Raw genomic sequence first — 20773 nt, 5'->3', positions numbered from 1 at the left:
CTAACAAACTGTCTCAGAATGTACTTTATCCCTACTACTAAAGTGGGTATCGGAGAAAACAATATATTTATTCCCAAATATACTTGATATCAGCTTATGCAAACATGAGTGCATGCTCAATGTAAAGTGTAGTGTTAACAAACAGAAAGTAAACGAAAGGACAACTTCATTAATGCAGCTTGAAGCTGCCACTGCATGTACGCTTATGTGCCACTGTGCATCTGCAGGAACAGTACATGAGAACAAGTCACTACATGACTTCCTCTTTTAACGAATGTGCAGATTGAATTTCAAATGCCATCCAACCCTCTTAACTACTTCTTTCTTGAAACTGGGTGCAGCATGTGACTCAGTATTTCTAACAGGGAGAGGGGTAGTAATCCTTTATGTTGGTCTTTGTGTCGCTATGCCTGGTGTTCCATTGCGCTCATGGGGTACAGGAACACCTCTTGCTGCCGATTTTTCTGTCTTCTCTGGTTTGAATTCCGTGGTCATAGTAATTTCTGTTGCATCCAGATATGCTGGCTTGATATTATTCAATGTGACTATGGCGCATGTGTCAATCATTATGTGGGAACTATTGCTGCCCCTACTGACTATCGGATACAGTCCATTGTAAAGTGGCTGAAATAGCCGATGCGCTGTATAGTTGTGTAAGAACACATACATGTACTTGTCTAGCTCTGCAAAACCGAACGAATGTCTTTCCAACTGGTTTCTACGCATTGTCTGTCTCATCTGGGAGACATGTGCTCTTAATTGGGTGGCGAAATCTGAGATGGTGACTGTGTTATCTGCCATGCTGTGCAAAAACTCTCTAGGTAGGTATGACATTTATCAACATGCCAGTTCCGCTGCTGTGCTCTGCAGATCAGTCCTAAATGATGTTCACAGACCTAAAAGCATGACAGATGGTGCCTCTGTCCAGTTCGATATTGCGTGACACCTCAGTACTGCTTTTAACTGTCGATGTCGATGCTCAACTATTCCATCTGATGTGGGGTGGTATGCTGTGGAGTGTATGTTCTTCACACCTAATAATGTGGCCAGTGCACTGAAGATGTAGGCTTCAAATTGCCATCCCTGATCAATGGTAATTTTCAGCAGGATTTCAAACTGGGCAATTCAGCCGCGATAAATTGTTTGCACAATAGTTTCTGCAATTGGAAATGCTTCATGCCACGTGGCGAACCTGCCGACCACTTTGAGACAGTAATTGTAGGCTTCTGATGCTGTGAGTGGGCCTACGATATCAGCATGCACATGTTCAAAACACTGATCTGATGGAGGAAATGTGCCTAACAGTGGTCTGACGTGCCAATTGATGTTATTCCTCTGGCATGCCATACATCGCTTTACAAATGTTCTTTAGTCTGTGAGCATACCTGGCCATACAAAGTTCTGTTTGACTAATCTGATAGAGCTCCTTTCTCCTGGGTTTGCCAGATTGTGCATTGATGCTGTTACCTGTGCTCTGAATTGCTGTGGCACCAATGGTCGTATCTTCTCTTCTGCTATGTGGCAATGTAGTTCTACATTTCCTTCAGGTGATGTCACAAGCTATAACTCCAGTCCTTTCGACTGCGCAATAAATCACGCAACTCACTATCACTTTTCTGTACGTGCAAAAGAGCGCCATAATCAATGACATTTATCACTGCTTCCACATGCGCGATGTCGTCTGCTACCGCGCTCACTGTTTCGACATGCAAACGTGCATCATCTGGAACATTTAGCTTCCCTTCCACGTACACAGTGCCGGTCAAGAACTGGCTGACATAATCTAAGTGTCTCAGCTGCCTTGCTTACACTTTTTCTGGGTTTATCTTAAAGCTGTAGGTAAGTAGCTTATGAGATGTAAAGATAGTGAAATGTCACCCTTCTAATGTGTGTGTGAATTTTTCGACTGCAGCATTAGTGGCATACAACTCACTGTCATCTATTTCCCCTTGTTACTGAGATGGCGACGCCTTCTGACTATAGAAAGCAATGGGCTGCCAACAATGGTCAGTCAGTTACTGAATTGCAGCACTTAATAGCAGCGGATGAAGTCTCTGAATTTGATAAGTGTGAATTTGATAAGTGTGAATTTGATAAGTGTGGGTGCTTGCCTATGGCCTCTAAATTTTTGTATGGTGGTAGAAAACAATGTGTGTTCACCAAATATCCTAGAAACTGCATCTCTTTCTCACCAAAAAAACACTTGACAGGATTGATAGTTATTAGTGCCTGAGTGTGCAGGCAATCGAACGTTTGTTTCAAATGCCGTAAGTGCTCCTCTTCAGATGTGGACATCACCAACATATCATCTATGGATACACGGAAAAAATCTAAATCTTCTGTCACCTTGTCCATAAAGTGCTGGAATGAATAAGATGTGTTGACACAGTCCGAATGGCATTTTGATGAACTCAAACAGGCCGAATGGTGTCCTCACTGATGTTTTGGGAATGTCTACCATAGCTACAGGGATCTGATAGTATGCTCAGAACAGATCAGTGGTAGAAAACATGGTCTTACATGAGCATTTGCAGAAAAGTCTTCTATGTGTGGCACCGGGTATCAGTGTGAGATGGTCCTTGCACTGTGTAGGCGATAGTCGGCGATAGTCCCCAGGGGCGAGCGGGCGGGGGGGTGGGGGGGGGGGGGGGAGGGGAATCTAGTTAAAACTGATATCGGTGTTTTAGTCCTGAATAACTAGTATTTTTTCAGTACTTGTCTGGTCTCGGTTGTAACAGGTAGCTTTTTCACTTTTAACTGCATATAAAACTGGTGTATCAATTTGTCATGGCACTCTTGTTAAAATCTTTAGTTTTTAAATATAACTTTTTTTTAAAAAGTAGAGTTTGTTAGGGAAGATTGGTATTATCTTTCAATGATATAGTTTCTGATGAAGGGAGTCAACTTGCAGATTATTCACTGAAGAACCTAAGAAACTGGTATACCTACCTAACATCATGTAGGGCCCCCGCGAGTATGCAGAAGTGCCGCAACAATAGTGTTAATGTCTGGAAAGTTTGGTGGTCAGCGGAAGTGTTTAATCTCAGAAGAGTATTCCTGGAGCCACTCTGTAGCATTCTGGACGTGTGGGGTGTCGCATTGTCCCGCTGAAATTGCCCAAGACCGTCGGAATGTACAATGGACATGAATGGATCTAGGTGAACAGGCAGGATGCTTACGTATGTGTCACTTGTCAAACTCATATCTAGACACATCAGGGATCCCATATCAGTCCAGCTGCACATGCCCCAGACCATTACAGAAGCTCCACCAGCTTCAACAGTCCCTACTGACATGCAGGGTCCATGGATTCACGAGGTTGTCTCCATACCTGTACATGTCCATCCACTCGATACAATTTGAGCCGAGGCTCGTCTGACCAGGAACATGTTTCCAGTCATCAACAGTCCAATGTTGATGCTGACAGGCCCAGGTGAGGTGTAAAGCTTAGTGTCATGCAGTCATCATGGGTAAATGAGTGGGCCTTCGGCTCCAAAAGCCCATATCGATGATGTTTCATTGAATGAACCATGTTGATGGACCAGCATTGAAATCTGTAGCAATTTTCGGAAGGATTACACTTTTGTCACGTCGAACAATCCTCTTCAGTAGTCGTTGGTCCCATTCTTGCTGGATCTTTTTTGGGCCGCAGCGATGTCGGAGATTTGATGTTTTAACAGATTACTGATATTCACGATACACTCGTGAAATGGTCGTACGGGAAAATCTCCATTTCATCTCTGCCTCAGAGATGATGTGACCCACCGCGCGAGGGCCGACTATAACACCACATTCAGACTTACTTAAATCTTGATAACCTACCATCGTAGCAACAGTAACCGATCTAACAACTGCACCAGAGACTTGTCTGATATGGGTTTTGCCGACCGCAGCGCCATATTCTGCCTGTTTACATATCTCTGTATATGAATATGGATGCCTATACTAGTTGCTTTAGCGCTTCAGTGTAGAGCGAGTATTTATCAACAGATTAGACCTTAAATGCTGGCCAATGGATTAATTTATTACTGAAATTTTAACTATTATTGTGTAATTATTCATGATAAATGTTATATTTTGCCTATACCCAAATTTGGCTTTTAATAGTTCTAGTGCCTTATTTATACTGTGGTTCGCTAGTGAACCCACATAAATATTGATGTATGATGCTGGTAGAACTGTTTCACACACAATGCAGGCTACTAAGCCTGCCACAAACATATTTTGAAACGAACAACCTGCAGTGCCTAAAAGTTTCAGTCAATTTTTTTATGGAACACTAGAAATACCTCACAATCTCCACAAGAATTCCATCTACTGATCAATCTGATTGTTCCTGCAGTAGTTTTTACATTTCAAGTTGCAGCCATATTGCACTCCACATCACTGTAAAATATTAAATACTGATGCGTGGGACCGATGACCACGCAGTTTGGTCCCTTATCCCCCTTTTAAACTATCCAACCAACCAACCAACTGTACAGGTATGTATAAAAATCAACATTGTGAATGTTGTAGAAGGTAATCTACTTTAGTACGCTCGTATCGTGCAATACAGACTGCTCCAGTTAATCTTTCCCCAGTTATTACAAATAATGAACAACACAAAAGATAAATGAAAACGAGAACGAAATGAAATACGGAGATCTACGAATGACCATGTATCGATTGGAAATGAGTTTGGGGTTCACGTCATCAACAATGGACGGATGACGTCATCAAAACTGTATCACGAGAAACCCTGACGATGCCGTGACATGACGAGACGGCTAGTGTGTATGCCGCCATTTCAAATGCATTACAGAATGTTTTGACGGAACAGGACATGATGTGTCATGACGGCCAGAGTGAATTGCTAAATATTTAGACTCTTCGTTTATGTGAATTCAAATCTTGACTTCGACGTTCCGTTTCGTTATGTCCCGTTCTGTTGACGACCTGTGTTGTCACTTTAAGTTTGAAATACACTGTGGAATGTTTAGACATTCCGTTCAGTCAAGTGTGAATCAGCCATAAATACGATTTTACGTTGAAATAATCGGTGTTTACCAACGAGTTTAATTTAGTGTCTTCGGTGATTTCGCCTAAGATTCTCGTCCTTGGTTGAGTTCAAGCTAACCAACATTGGAAAATGACAGCTGGGAAGTTTGTCCGATGTGAATATCGTTGGTGTCACATTTGCGCAACAGGTAAACAAGAGAGATGTAGTTTTGTGGGGGTCGGGCAAAATGAAAACATTTTGGGAGTTTGGTGTAAATCATGAACGAAACGTGTGACAACCTCATCAAACCAAAATCTCGTCAGACTATCTGAAATTAGTAGAGCTGTTGTAAAAGTGTCGTAAAATGTGATTTTCGTGGCATAACTGTTTTTGTGTCCGCGACGCGAACCGTGAGTCATACATCCTTTCTTTGCTTGTTAGCGAGTAACATGGATATCCCAATTCCAAAACCTAGAAAAAACTCACAGTTAAAACCAAGTCAGGACGAGGCTCCTAAAAAGCCAGTCCCTTTACCAAGACAAAGACAAGGAAAGGGTTCTGACTGTGATAGCAGTGAAACGGATAATGTGACAGCAGACAGAAGTATGAAGCATTTAGATCGTTCTCCGTCGAAGCAGCCGTCGTCGAGGTCCATAAGGAAAGAAATTGAAGCTGCATCGGAAGCAGTACGGGAGAAAGGAAGGACAGCATTTGGTAATACGAAGAATGCAAGCTTGAAACTGGAAAAATCGTTTCGTAGCATTGGCAAAAGATTAACAGTGCATTCTCTTGGTAAAAACACCGATGTCGGTGTGGAAGAACCCAAAGTAGAGAGGAGTCATTCACTTCCTGCCGAAAATATTTTTCAGTCAATTTCTTTTAAGTCACCGTTGGTCGCGGATGATTCAGCTGAGACATTAGTTAACCTATGTGAACCAAATGATGACGATTTTCAGTCATTTAACGCGCCTCCACCCATATATCCCCCGCCCCCATTACCTGATGAGTCTGTGTATGATGAAGTTCAGTCGGTGTTGAGCCATTCAAGTCTAGCAGATGAGGAATGTATCAGATGTAGTAGTGCAGCATCTTGCCCAGACAGCGCCTCTGTTTATGAGGAGGTATCAATCTCAAATAGAAGAATTGTGACAGCTAAAAGTGTGTTGGGAAACAACGATGTTCAGGCGGCACTTAGAAAGTTGTCCATATCTGATACATTGCCATCATCCGGTTCATCAAAATGTTCAGAGATGGCACTTGACAGTAAGTCTAGACATGACATTGCAAGCATTTTTGACGAGAGCCTTGTCAGCGGAAGAAATTCTGTTAGCAACAGTAGTATATCACCGTCATTACTTAGTGAATTAGACTTGTCAGAATATAATACTAGCCCTGAAGAAATATTTGAAGATGACCGATACAGTTGTTCTATGCAGTCCAATGTATCTAGTGCTTTCAGTGTTCAGAATGAACTTTATGATAAGTGGGAACCAGATCTACTGTCAAAACCACCAGGAGATTTATTCAGAAAAAAAGGAGAAACAAGACGTGCTGGTTTGCCAGCAAATTCAGTAATATATGAATTTGATCCCTTGTTTAAAAGTACTCCTGAGTCAAAGAATGCTACTGACATTGAGTTTCAGTCACTGCTGCTGGGTGATGCAACGGCAGTAGCAACAGATTCACCATATGGAAAAATTAGCAGAGTTATATATTCTACAATTCCTGAAGCCCCCAAGGAATGTCCTCCTATTCCACCTAGGAGATCAGACTCTGTTACTGTTAATCCTAAAGTAACTGGTAGTATTGTTATTGATGACAGCGTTATACAACAAGATTATCAGAATATAAGCAGGAATGTTCCTGCATCAATAGAAACTGTATTGATAGTTGACCAAGCACCAGAGGAGAGATCTGTGGATGACTCTGTTTCTCAAGTAGTCAGTACACCAGTCAAATCGAGAAAATCATTGGTAAGGTGGTCAAGCATGAAAAATGCTATGAAATTTGTATCAGACTCTTCCTGGTCACCCACTCTCACAAGACGTAACAATAAACTTGAGAAGACAAAAAAGCAAGAAGCTTCTTTGTTTTATGAAACTGATTCACAGGTGGACCTGGAACCGCCATTAGTGCAACCACAGCTGTCTAAGTTGCACAGTGGACTCTTGTATAGATTAAACAGCAAAAAATCAAATGATTATGTTGAACGCTGGTGCAGTTTAGCTGAGGGGAAATTATCCACTTATATGGACAAAAGTATGATTGTTGTTAAAGATGTAATTCAGCTGGCAAGTGTTATGAGTATACATGTTGTTCTGGAGCACAAGATAAGGTAAATTAATTTCATTGCTTTTTAATCAAGCATAATGTTTTTTATATAGCTGTGCTTCTGTTCTTGCTGAGAAATAAGTTTATTTCTGGTAGTATGTAAATTGGTATTCTTTGGCTATTATTGTTTAGTTTGAAGAGAGGAAATAAAATGTGCAGTCACTGATGACTGGTATTAGAAATATGGAAAAAATATTTTATTGTTGTTGTAATTATCTCTGTCTTGTTGTAATCTTATGTTCTACACAATCTGTTATGATTTAGGCTCAGGCTATACAGAAACATAAAGCAGAAAATTAAAAACAATAAAGTTCTCAGAAATGAAGGCCATCAGTTGTTTGTGTTTGGGGGTCTGTAACTACAGGTTTATGCAAGTATGATGCCTGTTAATGTAAGGCTTCATATTAATTTTTTCCAGATTTTTCACTCTCTCTCTCTCTCTCTCTCTCTCTCTCTCTCTCTCTCTCTCTCTGTGTGTGTGTGTGTGTGTGTGTGTGTGTGTGTGTGTGTGTGTGTGTGAGAGCGCGTGCGCGTGCGTGCGTGCGCTTGAAATTCATATATAAAGCATTAATCATATACACTTAACATCAAAATAAGTATTTAAGTTGGATAAAAAATGTATTTCCAAGTAATTACATTTCTGTGCCAAGAGAAATTGCAAGAGCTAGAAATACTGATTGCTATAAGAAAGTCATTTCTGTGAGGAAAAGAGTGTAACTTTGTTACGTATCTGTTTGAGATCTTTTTGAGGATAGATAATGTATGACTAGTCTTAAATGGAAATCTTGCTCTCTAAAAATCATGGTGGAAGTCTTTTTTCTCATTCTCCCAGACTGAGTGACAATTTTTTTCTACATTATTCAAGGCTGTCTTTGTGCACAGAACCCATTAATATTAATTCAGTATATTCTAAAAAGGGATGACTCTTTAATATTGGCTGTCATCTTGTTTTTATGGAACATTTATATTGGTGTTTTTACTTTTGTAACCATCTGTTTCAAACTGAGTTTAAATGGTATAGAAAATTTTGCATCTGCATTGTTGTTGGCATACATTACCCCCTAGCTTTGGTTTGAAAAAAGATTAGAAAATTAAAAAAAAAAATGAACTTGCTGTTTTTCACGGGTTTTTTCAAAACCTGCTTTTACTTTTGCTATACAGGCAAAATTATCAATGTGCCCAAGATCATTTACAGGTACATCACAGTGTTCGCTGTCTTATTTGCAACAACATGAACGATTACTGACACAGAGTTTTTGATTACTCTTGTTGCACTGCTTGCCAACTGCGTATCATATTAATACTTGTTCCATAGATCAAGAATACAACATTTTATAATTATGTGGAATGTGTCAATTGACGTAAGTTTACTTTATACAATATAATCAGTTATTTTTTACTACTTCATATCTAAAAATTCATCTATTGATTAGAAAGAGTTGTCATTCAGAAATTATTTTAATTTGTTTATAAATCTTGGGTGGCTATCTCTCAGACTTTTAATGCTATTTGGCAAATGACCAAAGATTTTTGTGGCAGCGTAATTCACCCTTTTCTGTGCTAAAGCCAAATTTAACTCAGAATAGTGAAGATCATCCTTCCTTCTAGTATTGTGGCTAGGCACTTCGCTATTATTTTTGAATTGGGATGGGTTATTAATAATAAATATGTATTGTGAAGGTGCTGTGAATATCCTGAGTTCATTAAATAAATGTCTGCAAGGTGATCTTGGGTGGGCTACAGCTATTATTCTGATTACTCGCTTTTGTGCATTGTTGTTGTTGTGGTCTTCAGTCCTGAGACTGGTTTGATGCAGCTCTCCATGCTACTCTATCCTGTGCAAGCTTTTTCATCTCCCAGTACCTACTGCAACCTACATCCTTCTGAATCTGCTTAGTGTATTCATCTCTTGGTCTCCCTCTACGATTTTTACCCTCCACGCTGCCCTCCAATACTAAATTGGTGATCCCTTGATGCCTCAGAACATGTCCCACCAACCGATCCCTTCTTCTGGTCAAGTTGTGCCACAAACTTCTCTTCTCCCCAATCGTATTCAATACTTCCTCATTAGTTATGAGATCTACCCATCTAATCTTCAGCATTCTTCTCTAGCACCACATTTCGAAAGCTTCTATTCTCTTCTTGTCCAAACTATTTATCGTCCATGTTTCACTTCCATACATGGCTACACTCCATACGAATACTTTCAGAAATGACTTCCTGACACTTAAATCAATACTGGATGTTAACAAATTTCTCTTCTTCAGAAACGCTTTCCTTGCCATTGCCAGCCTACATTTTATATCCTCTCTACTTCGACCATCATCAGTTATTTTGCTCCCCAAATAGCAAAACTCCTTTACTACTTTAAGTGCCTCATTTCCTAATCTAATTCCCTCAGCATCACCCGACTTAATTAGACTACATTCCATTATCCTTGTTTTGCTTTTGTTGATGTTCAACTTATATCCTCCTTTCAAGACACTGTCCATTCCATTCAACTGCTCTTCCAAGTCCTTTGCTGTCTCTGACAGAATTACAATGTCATCGGCGAACCTCAAAGTTTTTATTTCTTCTCCATGAATTTTAATACCTACTCCGAATTTTTCTTTTGTTTCCTTTACTGCTTGCTCAATATACAGATTGAACAACATCGGGGAGAGGCTACAACCCTGTCTTACTCCCTTCCCAACCACTGCTTCCCTTTCATGTCCCTCGACTCATATAACTGCCATCTGGTTTCTGTACAAATTGTAAATAGCCTTTCGCTCCCTGTATTTTACCCCTGCCACCTTTAGAATTTGAAAGAGAGTATTCCAGTCAACATTGTCAAAAGCTTTCTCTAAGTCTACAAATGCTAGAAACGTAGGTTTGCCTTTCCTTAATCTTTCTTCTAAGATAAGTCGTAAGGTCAGTATTGCCTCACGTGTTCCAGTGTTTCTACGGAATCCAAACTGATCTTCCCCGAGGTTGGCTTCTACTAGTTTTTCCATTCGTCTGTAAAGAATTCGTGTTAGTATTTTGCAGCTGTGACTTATTAAGCTGATAGTTCGGTAATTTTCACATCTGTCAACACCTGCTTTCTTTGGGATTGGAATTATTATATTCTTCTTGAAGTCTGAGGGTATTTCGCCTGTTTCATACATCTTGCTCACCAGATGGTAGAGTTTTGTCAGGACTGGCTCTCCCACGGCCGTCAGTAGTTCCAATGGAATATTGTCTACTCCGGGGGCCTTGTTTCGACTCAGGTCTTTCAGTGCTCTGTCAAACTCTTCACGCAGTATCATATCTCCCATTTCATCTTCATCTACATCCTCTTCCATTTCCATAATATTGTCCTCAAGTACATCGCCCTTGTATAGACCCTCTATATACTCCTTCCACCTTTCTGCTTTCCCTTCTTTGCTTAGAACTGGGTTTCCATCTGAGCTCTTGATATTCATACAAGTCGTTCTCTTTTCTCCAAAGGTCTCTTTAATTTTCCTGTAGGCGGTATCTATCTTACCCCTAGTGAGATAGGCCTCTACATCCTTACATTTGTCCTCTAGCCATCCCTGCTTAGCCATTTTGCACTTCCTGTCAATCTCATTTCTGAGACGTTTGTATTCCTTTTTGCCTGTTTCACTTACTGCATTTTTATATTTTCTCCTTTCATCAATTAAATTCAATATTTCTTCTGTTACCCAAGGATTTCTACTAGCCCTCGTCTTTTTACCTACTTGATCCTCTGCTGCCTTCACTACTTCATCCCTCAAAGCTACCCATTCTTCTTCTACTGTATTTATTTCCCCCATTCCTGTCAATTGCTCCCTTATGCTCTCCCTGAATCTCTGTACAACCTCTGGTTCTTTTAGTTTATCCAGGTCCCATCTCCTTAAATTCCCACCATTTTGCAGTTTCTTCAGTTTTAATCTACAGGTCATAACCAATAGATTGTGGTCAGAGTCCACATCTGCCCCTGGAAATGTCTTACAATTTAAAACCTGGTTCCTAAATCTCTGTCTTACCATTATATAATCTATCTGATACCTTTTAGTATCTCCAGGGTTCTTCCATGTATACAACCTTCTTTCATGATTCTTAAACCAAGTGTTAGTTATGATTATGTTGTGCTCTGTGCAAAATTCGACCAGGCGGCTTCCTCTTTCATTTCTGTCCCCCAATCCATATTCACCTACTATGTTTCCTTCTCTCCCTTTTCCTACACTCGAATTCCAGTCACCCATGACTATTAAATTTTCATCTCCCTTCACAATCTGAATAATTTATTTTATTTCATCATACATTTCTTCAATTTCTTCGTCATCTGCAGAGCTAGTTGGCATATAAACTTGCACTACTGTAGTAGGCGTGGGCTTCGTATCTATCTTGGCCACAATAATGCGTTCACTATGCTGTTTGTTGTAGCTTACCCGCATTCCTATTTTCCTATTCATTATTAAACCTACTCCTGCATTACCCCTATTTGATTTTGTGTTTATAACCCTGTAGTCACCTGAGCAGAAGTCTTGTTCCTCCTGCCACCGAACTTCACTAATTCCCACTATATCTAACTTCAACCTATCCATTTCCCTTTTTAAATTTTCTAACCTACCTGCCCGATTAAGGGATCTGACATTCCACGCTCCAATCCGTAGAACGCCAGTTTTCTTTCTCCTGATAACGACATCCTCTTGAGTAGTCCCCGCCCGGAGATCCGAATGGGGGACTATTTTACCTCCGGAATATTTTACCCAAGAGGACGCCATCATCATGTAATCATACAGTAAAGCTGCATGCCCTCGGGAAAAATTACGGCTGATTACTTTTTTCCTTAGTGATGAATTACCCCAAAATATGATGCTATATGAATGAATGTATTGAATGAAAATAGTCATAACAGGGTAATTTACTGACATGTTTATCATCTAAATTTGCAATAACTCTAATAGTATAAGTAGCTGAGCGTATCATTTCAGCAGATAATCAAAAACAGTGGAGAACATGGCAGGCCCCTTCTAGTGCACCCGACGTAGTGGATTCGCCCTCAATGCAAGCTGAGTAGCAGGTGGTAATGCATTCGCGTCACCTGAGGCGGTGGAACAATTTGGACTCTGGCTGCTTGGCCTTGCCCATTTACCTTGTGACTCGACAGGCAGCCGCTCCTTCAGGAGGGTCCAAGCAGGCACGGGGGGGGGGGGATTTACTAGTTATGGGGAGCTCCAATGTTAGGTGCATTATGGAGCCCCTTAGGCAGATACCATTCAGGGCTGGAAAGAAAGCCAATGTGCACACGATATGTCTGCCAGGGGGCCAGAAAGCCAATGTGCACACGATATGTCTGCCAGGGGGCCTCATCTGAGACATGAACACGGTCTTGCCTTTGGCTATTGAGCATGCAGGGTGCAGTCGTCTGCATGTAATGGCTCACATCAGCACCAACAACACCTGTCACATGGGTTCTGTGGTGATCCTCAGTTCATATAGGTGGCTGGTGGAGATGGTGAAGACTGCTGCCCTCATGCGCGGGCTGCAAGCAGAGCTCACAGTTTGCAGCATCACTTCCAGAGTTAATCAGGGCCCTTTGGTTTGGAGCCGAGTGGAGGGTCTCAAACAAAGGTTTCGTTGACTGTGATGGTCTTGGCTGCAAATTTCTAGACTTGGTATCATGTGGGGATTTGTAGGACTTCCCTTAATATGTCAGGGATGTGCTACACAAAGGAAGCAGCTACTCGGCTAGCAGATTACCTGTGGAGTGCGCATGAGGGTTTATAGGCTGGGGGTCAGTTGTACAATCTTGGGATAAATCCAGGGCTGGCTAACTGAGGAGCAGGTTAACCACTGGTTAACTTGGAGTGTGTGTTGTATGTCACCATTTTATTCCTCGGTTAGTTATTCCCGGAATAGTGTTCATGTCGAGTTAAGTTGGCAACAACTGAAGAGCACACTGGGTATTTTTGCGTATGTAATTTCATATTTATGTAGTTGTCATCTGAAGAAACAGTGTGTCAAACATGAGTGATGAAATTCCAGATTGCAAAACTTTTCATTTGAGGGTACCTGGAGGTTGGTAGATACTGTGAATGAGTTCAAGTGTACAGTAAGAAACACGAGAACTTTTGCAGTCTCATTCAGTGAAAATATTAGTGCAAAACATTTAACTAAATTGGTAAGGTACATATATGTATATCTTCCTATTCTTGAATTTAGTTAAATGATCAGGTATTTGTTATTTGACCAGTAAGCGATCTTTCTAGATTTCTGAATAAAGTATATGAAAAAATATGCAACAATTTCAATTCACTGACAACTTCACATATATTGACAGAGCAGCAATAGATGTACAGTTATTATTATTGTTGCTGTTGTTATTATTGAAAGAAAGAAACACACAAATATTAAGCACAGAAAAGGTAGCAGGGGCTGTAGATTGGTGGCCCCCTATGTGTAATGTCAGTTCCAAAAATACACGATTACCATCACAGGAGGACGACTCTGTCAGTTTGATTCAGATGCAACAGTTCTATACGATAGTATTTCATCAAATGTAGCTGTAGGGTAGGTGTTGAATTGTAAGTAGGTATATAAATAGAAGCAACTGTGAAATGCAGTCTGCTTTGTGAAATATTTGCTCTTAATAGTCTCTTCAACAAACTGCGACAACATAGACATCATGGAGCTAGTTTTGACCGAAAATTCTGATAGGTGTTACTGGCTAGCTTGCTGTTGTATTTACATCTTAGAATGATTCATTCATTACAGCAGCATTGGGTGTTATACAGAAAATACCTTTCATAAATTATTGAACACTATTTGTGCATCTACTTTTGCAGTTCTTGTGTGTGTGTGTGTGTGTGTGTGTGTGTGTGTGTGTGTGTGTGTGTGTGTGTGTGTGTGATCTGTTCTATAATCTTGGGTTGGAAATGTACCTATGGGACATACCAAACTAGAGGTTGCTGTTATTGTATCATACCATAAAGGGTTGGAAAACTGTTTCAAACATAATTTTGGGTTGTGCTAGCACCTGTATGGAGAAGGGGAGGGGGAAGTAACCAGAGGCCTGGCACCTTCACTGTGTTCTTCCTTCTTTTCTTGTCATCTCAGCTTAGAAATGTCAGTTTTGTTTGCAGAATAAACATACCTGTTCTCAAATGTGAAAGACTTAGCAGAGTTGCAGATGGTGCTGCTTCAAAAGTACCTTGACAAGAACCAGAGAAGAGAGAAGGAACTATATTTGTTAAAAAAGCATCATAATGCCCAAAATGAGGACCAGAAAATAAAAATTAATACAAATGATTTCAGAGTAAAAATATATTAATCCATGTACACTTATTTATTTTCTTTTGTTTTCATTACATCGCAGAACTGAAATAATAATAATAATAAAAAAAAAAAAAAAAAAAAAAAAACTGTCTGTTGGGCGTGTTGTCCAGTGTCATACATATCCTTTTAATAATCATGCTGGCTGTCTCCTTGCCAATACTAATAGTGTCTCCAGTGGACAGAAAGAAATCACCAAAGGCAAAATATTTGAGTGTCTGTAGTAGCTGGTTCATTGGTAGAACAGAGTCATTTCTGAAAGTAAGAAAAGAAAAACGTGAGACAATTCAAGAGAAATTTAAAAACATAATTTTAGCCACACTTTCCTCTGTTATGATTATGTAGTTCCAATAACTAAAGATTTCTGTGAACTGAATGAAAAGTGCCTATGTTTTTGTCACAGAGAGATAATTACTTTATGATAAATGTGTGTTGTTATGTGGATATTACTAATGACTAAGAAATGCAACAGCTATCTGCTATTGCTTTCTTTCTTTCTTTTTTTAAAATTTACTTTCCTATTAATTTTATTGTGTTAAATTTAGGTTGAATAAACACAAATAAATTACATGTTTATGGGGATAATGCTAGGTGGTGGGCTATTTGGTTGCTCTGAAGCATTCATTAAAAGATGGAAACTTACTGAAGCATTCGCTAAAAGACAGAAGGTTATCGCTCCAATGGGATATGAGAGTGACCAATATTTTCTGCTATGATTTGGCTGAGTGAACTAGGGACATTAGTGTGCTATCAAACTTTTTGCTGTGTTAAACAATCATGATAAGGATCAATTTCAGAAAAAAATGTTATTTCACACAAGTACAATATAAGATATTTCAATTTTAGTTATCGTCAACTAGCTACAGTTTGACATGAAGGAAAACACTGACAATAACGATATTCAAGGAAATTTCAAAACATAGCATTCCAGGCACTCCTTTCACATGCTACAACTATGCAGATAACTAGATTCCTGTTCTGTTCTTATAGCATACAAATACAGCTATTATTTTATGATAAATATGAGTGGGCTTATGTGGATAATACTAATAACAGAGAAACAACAATAGCTGGAGAAGCATCACTTTTAAAAACAAAAAGTCTTACTTTCCTCTTAATCTCACAGTGTTAAACTTAGCCTGAGTAAGAACAAATAGTTCATTGGCTTCAGTGAATAATGATAGGTGGGAGACAACCTTCTTGCTCAGAAGCATTAATGAGTGTGTAATCCTAATATTTTCAGTAAAAGGTGGAAAGTTGTTTTGACACTGCTGTGGTGTTTACACAAGTGCATTCCCAGTAGAAAACAGAGTGGAACAATATTTTCTGCTATTGATGAGATTGGGACTCTACTGCTTTGTCAAAACGTTTCGCAACATGAAAAATTGATGTTTTGCCAAAAACAGAAAAAGCTGTTAATGCAAATTGTACACATAATTGGTGTGGTTTTTTGATTTGGTTAAGTGTATTGTGGCACTGTCTGCTAAATAAAATGAAACAGCATTTTCGCTACTGCAGCAATTGTAACACACACCAGATAAACAAGACTATTTTTGAAAGCTCCTGACAGATTAAAACTGTGTGCTGGACCAAGACTTGAACTCGGGACCATTGCCTTTTACGGGCAAGTGCTCTACCATCTGAGCAACCCAAGCACGACTCACACTCCATCCCCACAGCTTCACTTCGGCCAGTACCACATCTCCTACCTTCCAAACTACACAGAAGCCCTCCCGTGAAACTTACAAACTAACACTCCTGGAAGAAAGGATATTGTGGAGACATGGCTTTGCCACAGCCTTGGGGGATGTTTCCAGAACCTAATCTCCTACAGAAGTGAAGCTGTGGGGATGAAACGTTAGTCATGCTTGGGTAGGTCAGATGGTAGAGCACTTGACCACGAAAGGCAAAGGTCCCAAATTTGAGTCTCGATCCAGCACACAGGTTTAATCGGCCAGGAAGCTTCATATCGGCAAACACTCCATGGCAGAGTGCAAATCTCATTCTGGAAACATCCCCCAAGGCTGTGGCAAAACCATGTCTCCACAATATACTTTCTTCCAGGAGTGCTAGTTCTGCAATTTTACAGGAGAGCTTCTGTGAAGTTTGGAAGGTAGGAGGCGAGGTACTGGCAGAAGTGAAGCTGTGGGGATGGGGTATGAGCTGTGCTTGGGTAGCTCAGATGGTAGAACACTTGCCCGTTAAAGGGAAAGGTCCCGATTTCAAGTCTCGGTCCAGCACACAGTTTTAATCTGCCAAGAAGTTTCATACCAGTGCATACCCTGCTGCAGAGTGAAAATCTCATTCTGGAAGACTGTTTTCATACAAATTGTCGTTTTAATGTGCCTGGGTTACATAAATAACACAACGGAATTCATGAGGTACTGAAATTGAATGCATATTACTACAAATAAACAGTATTATTTAAGAAAACAGAGAAGTAGTCTCATCTGTCTGTTGTATGCCCCAGTTTCTCACGTACAAGACTGACAAGACAAAGTATGCCACCTTTGATAAGCAAAATCTGGATATAAATTTGGAATTGGCATTGTCACTCCTTCTTTCCCTTTCTCATTCTCATGAACAGTTTAGCCAAAATCTCATTATTGTTGGCTGCATCTGTCACTATCCCTGCCGTCTTGAAAAGTTAAGCCCACTAACCAGTCAAAAATCGCTGTTTAAGTTATCTCGAGTTTATTCTCTGGTTACGCATTATTCCAGGTTTGTACAATGCATTTTTCATGCTATTCCAAGAATAGAGCTCAATCGGCTCCTAACCAGAGATTGCACAACTGGCCCTAGGCAGTAGTTTGAGATGTTCTGATGGACTCTTGGCCACTCGAATCACCGCAAGGGAAGTCAAATGGTGTTCAGAATAAAGACACCTCGACTATCACAATTTTATCAGTAAACTGTCAAAGTAGTAATAATAAAGTTCCTGAATCTACTGCCCTTCAGGAAAGTTCTTGCGCTCAAGTTATTCTTAGGATCGAGAGCTGGCTGTGAAACATGAAGTGGAAAGCCCTGAGATATTTAGTGAATCATGGAATGTATATCGGTAAGACAGATTAGAGAGCATAGGAGGGGGAGCGTTCATTGCAGTTGACACAAATGTTGTCTCTACTGAGGTCGAAGTTGAGTGTGACAGTGAAGTCATCTGGTCACGTATAACAGGTGTAGGTGAAACTAAGTTAATTGTTGGATGTTTTTACTGGCCATCTGATTCTGCTGTGACATTTCTAGAATCATTCAGAGAGTGTCTACAGTTAATAGTGTGCAAATACCCAGATCATGCAGTACTAGTTGGAGTGACTTTAATCTGCTATGTATAGACATGGACGTCTGTGGATACATTGTGGGAGGTATGACAGACAGTCCTACGAAATACTTTTGAACACCGTTTCTGAAAATTGTCTTAAGCAGCTAGCTGGGCAGTCCACATGTAGTGGAAATATGTTAGATCTTGTAGCTACAAATAGACTGGACCTTATTGACAATGTCAGTATAGGAACAGGGATTAGCGATCGTGATGTCATTATAGCAACTATGATTACGACAGTTAATAAATCAGTGAAGAAGGCTAGGAGAGTGTTTCTGTTAGATAGAGCAAATAATCAGTTATTAATATCTCACTTGTAAACTGACATTACATAATTCCAGTAAGATGGATGTAGAGGAATTATGGGCAAAGTTTAAGCAGATTGTAAAGCGTGGCCGGGAGAGTTACCTGCCTCGTAAGTGGATAAAGGGTGGAAAAGACCCACCATGGTTTAATAACAAAAGTCAGTGGATGCTGGAAAGCAGAGGCAGTTGCACTCTCAGTTCAAAAGGGAATGAATAAATGACAGCAAGTGAAGGTTAGTTGAGATTTGTGCATCTGTGAAAGAATCTGTGTGTGAAGCATACAACTACTACCACCATCCCGTCTTAGCAAAAGATGTTCAGAGAATCCAAGAAAATTGTGGTCGTGTGTAAAATATCTAAGCGGGTCTATGGATTCCATTCTGTCCCTTGTTGACCAGTCTGCTATGGCAGTTGAAGATAGCAAAATGAAAGCCGAAGTTTTAAACTTCACATTCAAGAAATTGTTCACACAGGAGAATTGTGCAAACATAATGTCATTTGACCATTGGACAGACTCCCATATAGATGACATAGTAATAGGAGTATCTAGTGTAGAGAAGCAACTGAAAGATTTGAAAGCAAATAAATCACCAGGTCCAGATGGAATCCCAGTTCGATTTTACAAAGAATACTGTATGGTATTGGCTCCTTACCTAGCTTGCATTTATCATGAATCTTGTGCCCAGTGCCAAGTTCCAAGTGACTGGACAAAAGTGCAAGTGACTCCAGTAAATAAGAAAGGTAAAAGAATGGACCTGAAAAATTACAGACCAATATCCCTAACTGCTGTTTGCTCAGATTCATTGAACATATTCTCAGTTTGAATATAATAAACTTTCTTGAGACTGAGAAGCTCATGTTCACAAATCAGCAAGGTTTTAAAAAGCATCACTCTTAGAAAACTCAGCTGGTCCTATTCTCACATGATGTACTGAGGACTATGGATGAAGGGCAACAGGCAGATTCCATATTTCTATATTTCTGGAAAGCATTTGACACTGTGCCCCACTGCAGTCTGTGTTCACAGATATGTGAGTGGCTCTAAGACTTCTTAAATAATAGAACCCAGTTTATTGTCCTCGATGGCAAGTGTTCATCAGAGACAATGGTATCATCAGGAGTGCTGTTGGTCTCTGTATACATAAATTATTTGGCAGATAGGGTGGGCTGCAATCTGTGGTTGTTTGCTGAAGATGCTGAGTTGTATGGTAAGGTGTTGAAATTGAGTGACTGTAGGAAGATACAAGATGACGTAGACAAAATTTCCAGCTGGTGTGATGAATGGGAGCTAGCCCTAAATGTAGTAAAATGTCAGTTAATGAGGATGAATAGGAAGATCAAACCTATAATGTTCAGTTAGAGTATTAGTAGCATCCTGCTTTACACAGTCAAGTCATTTAAATACCTGGGCATAACGTTGCAGAGCAATGTACGGTGGGACAAGTATGTGAGAACTCTGGTATGGAAGGCAAATGATCCACTTCAGTTTATTGGGAGAATTTTAGGAAAGAGTGTTTTATGTGTAAAGGACACCACATATACGATGCTGGTGGGACCTATTCTTGAGTACTGCTTGAGTGTTTGGGATCGGTACTAGATTGCATTGAAGGAAGACATTGAAGAAATTCATAGGTGAGCTACAGAGATGTTTCAGGGCATCAAATGGGAATACTTGGAGGGAGGGCGATTTTCTTTTAAAGAAACTCTATTGAGAAAATTTACAGAACCAGCATTTGAAGTTGGCTATGGAATGATTCCACTGCCACCAACATACATTGCACCTAAGGACCAAGAAGGTAAAATATGAGAAATTAGGGCTCATATGGAGGCATGCAGACAATCATTTTTCGCTTGCTCTGTTTGCAAGTGGAACAGGGTACCCTCCGCAGTGCTCCATGCGGTGGCTTGCAGAGTATCTATGCAGATTTAGATGTAGATGTAGACTGATTTTCTGAAGGACATTGTTTACAATTCCTCTGCTGAATCTCAGTTGTTGGGTGTGATTACTATACTTGTATCATCAGCAAAAAGAACTAACTTTGCATCTCCATGAATATAGAGTGACAAGGGATTAATCTATTTTAAGAGCAGTAAGGGGCCCAAGACCGGACCCTGTGGGACACCATTCTTGATACCTCCCCAGTTAGAGGACACAGCTGATTTTTGCAGAGTATCTGTACTATTAATTCTAGCCTTCTGCATTCTTCCAGTTAAATATGAATTAAACCATTTGTGCACTATCCCACTCACACCACAATACTTGAGGTTATCTAGAAGAATTTCATGATTCACACAGTCAAAAGCCTTTGAGAGGTCACAAAATATTCCAATGGGTGATGTTTGGTTATTCAGAGCATTTAATATTTGCTCATTGAAAGCATATATAGCATTTTCTGTTGAAAGGCCTTTCTGGAAACAAAACTGACATTTTATTAGTACTTCATTTTTACAAATTGTGATGTTACTCTTGAATACATTACTTTTTCAAGAATTTTGATAAAGCTATCAGAAGTGAGACTGGGCAGTAGTTGTTAGCAT

General features: G+C 39.9%; 1 protein-coding gene across 1 annotated transcript in view; it reads left to right on the top strand.

Annotated features, from left to right (window-relative positions):
• Window positions 1–5198: 5198 nt before the first annotated feature.
• The window catches only part of LOC126481071 (arf-GAP with Rho-GAP domain, ANK repeat and PH domain-containing protein 2), a 155756-nt gene continuing 140181 nt past the window's right edge, over window positions 5199–20773 (top strand). Inside the window, exon 1 of the mRNA XM_050104556.1 lies at window positions 5199–7316. Within this exon, the coding sequence (XP_049960513.1) occupies window positions 5431–7316 (1886 nt within the window). The 5' untranslated portion in view covers window positions 5199–5430. The remainder of the gene's footprint in view (window positions 7317–20773) is intronic.

The sequence above is a fragment of the Schistocerca serialis genome, chromosome 5 (assembly GCF_023864345.2).
Source record: "Schistocerca serialis cubense isolate TAMUIC-IGC-003099 chromosome 5, iqSchSeri2.2, whole genome shotgun sequence".
Lineage (NCBI taxonomy): Eukaryota > Metazoa > Arthropoda > Insecta > Orthoptera > Acrididae > Schistocerca > Schistocerca serialis.
This window is presented reverse-complemented; position numbering and strand designations above follow the sequence as displayed.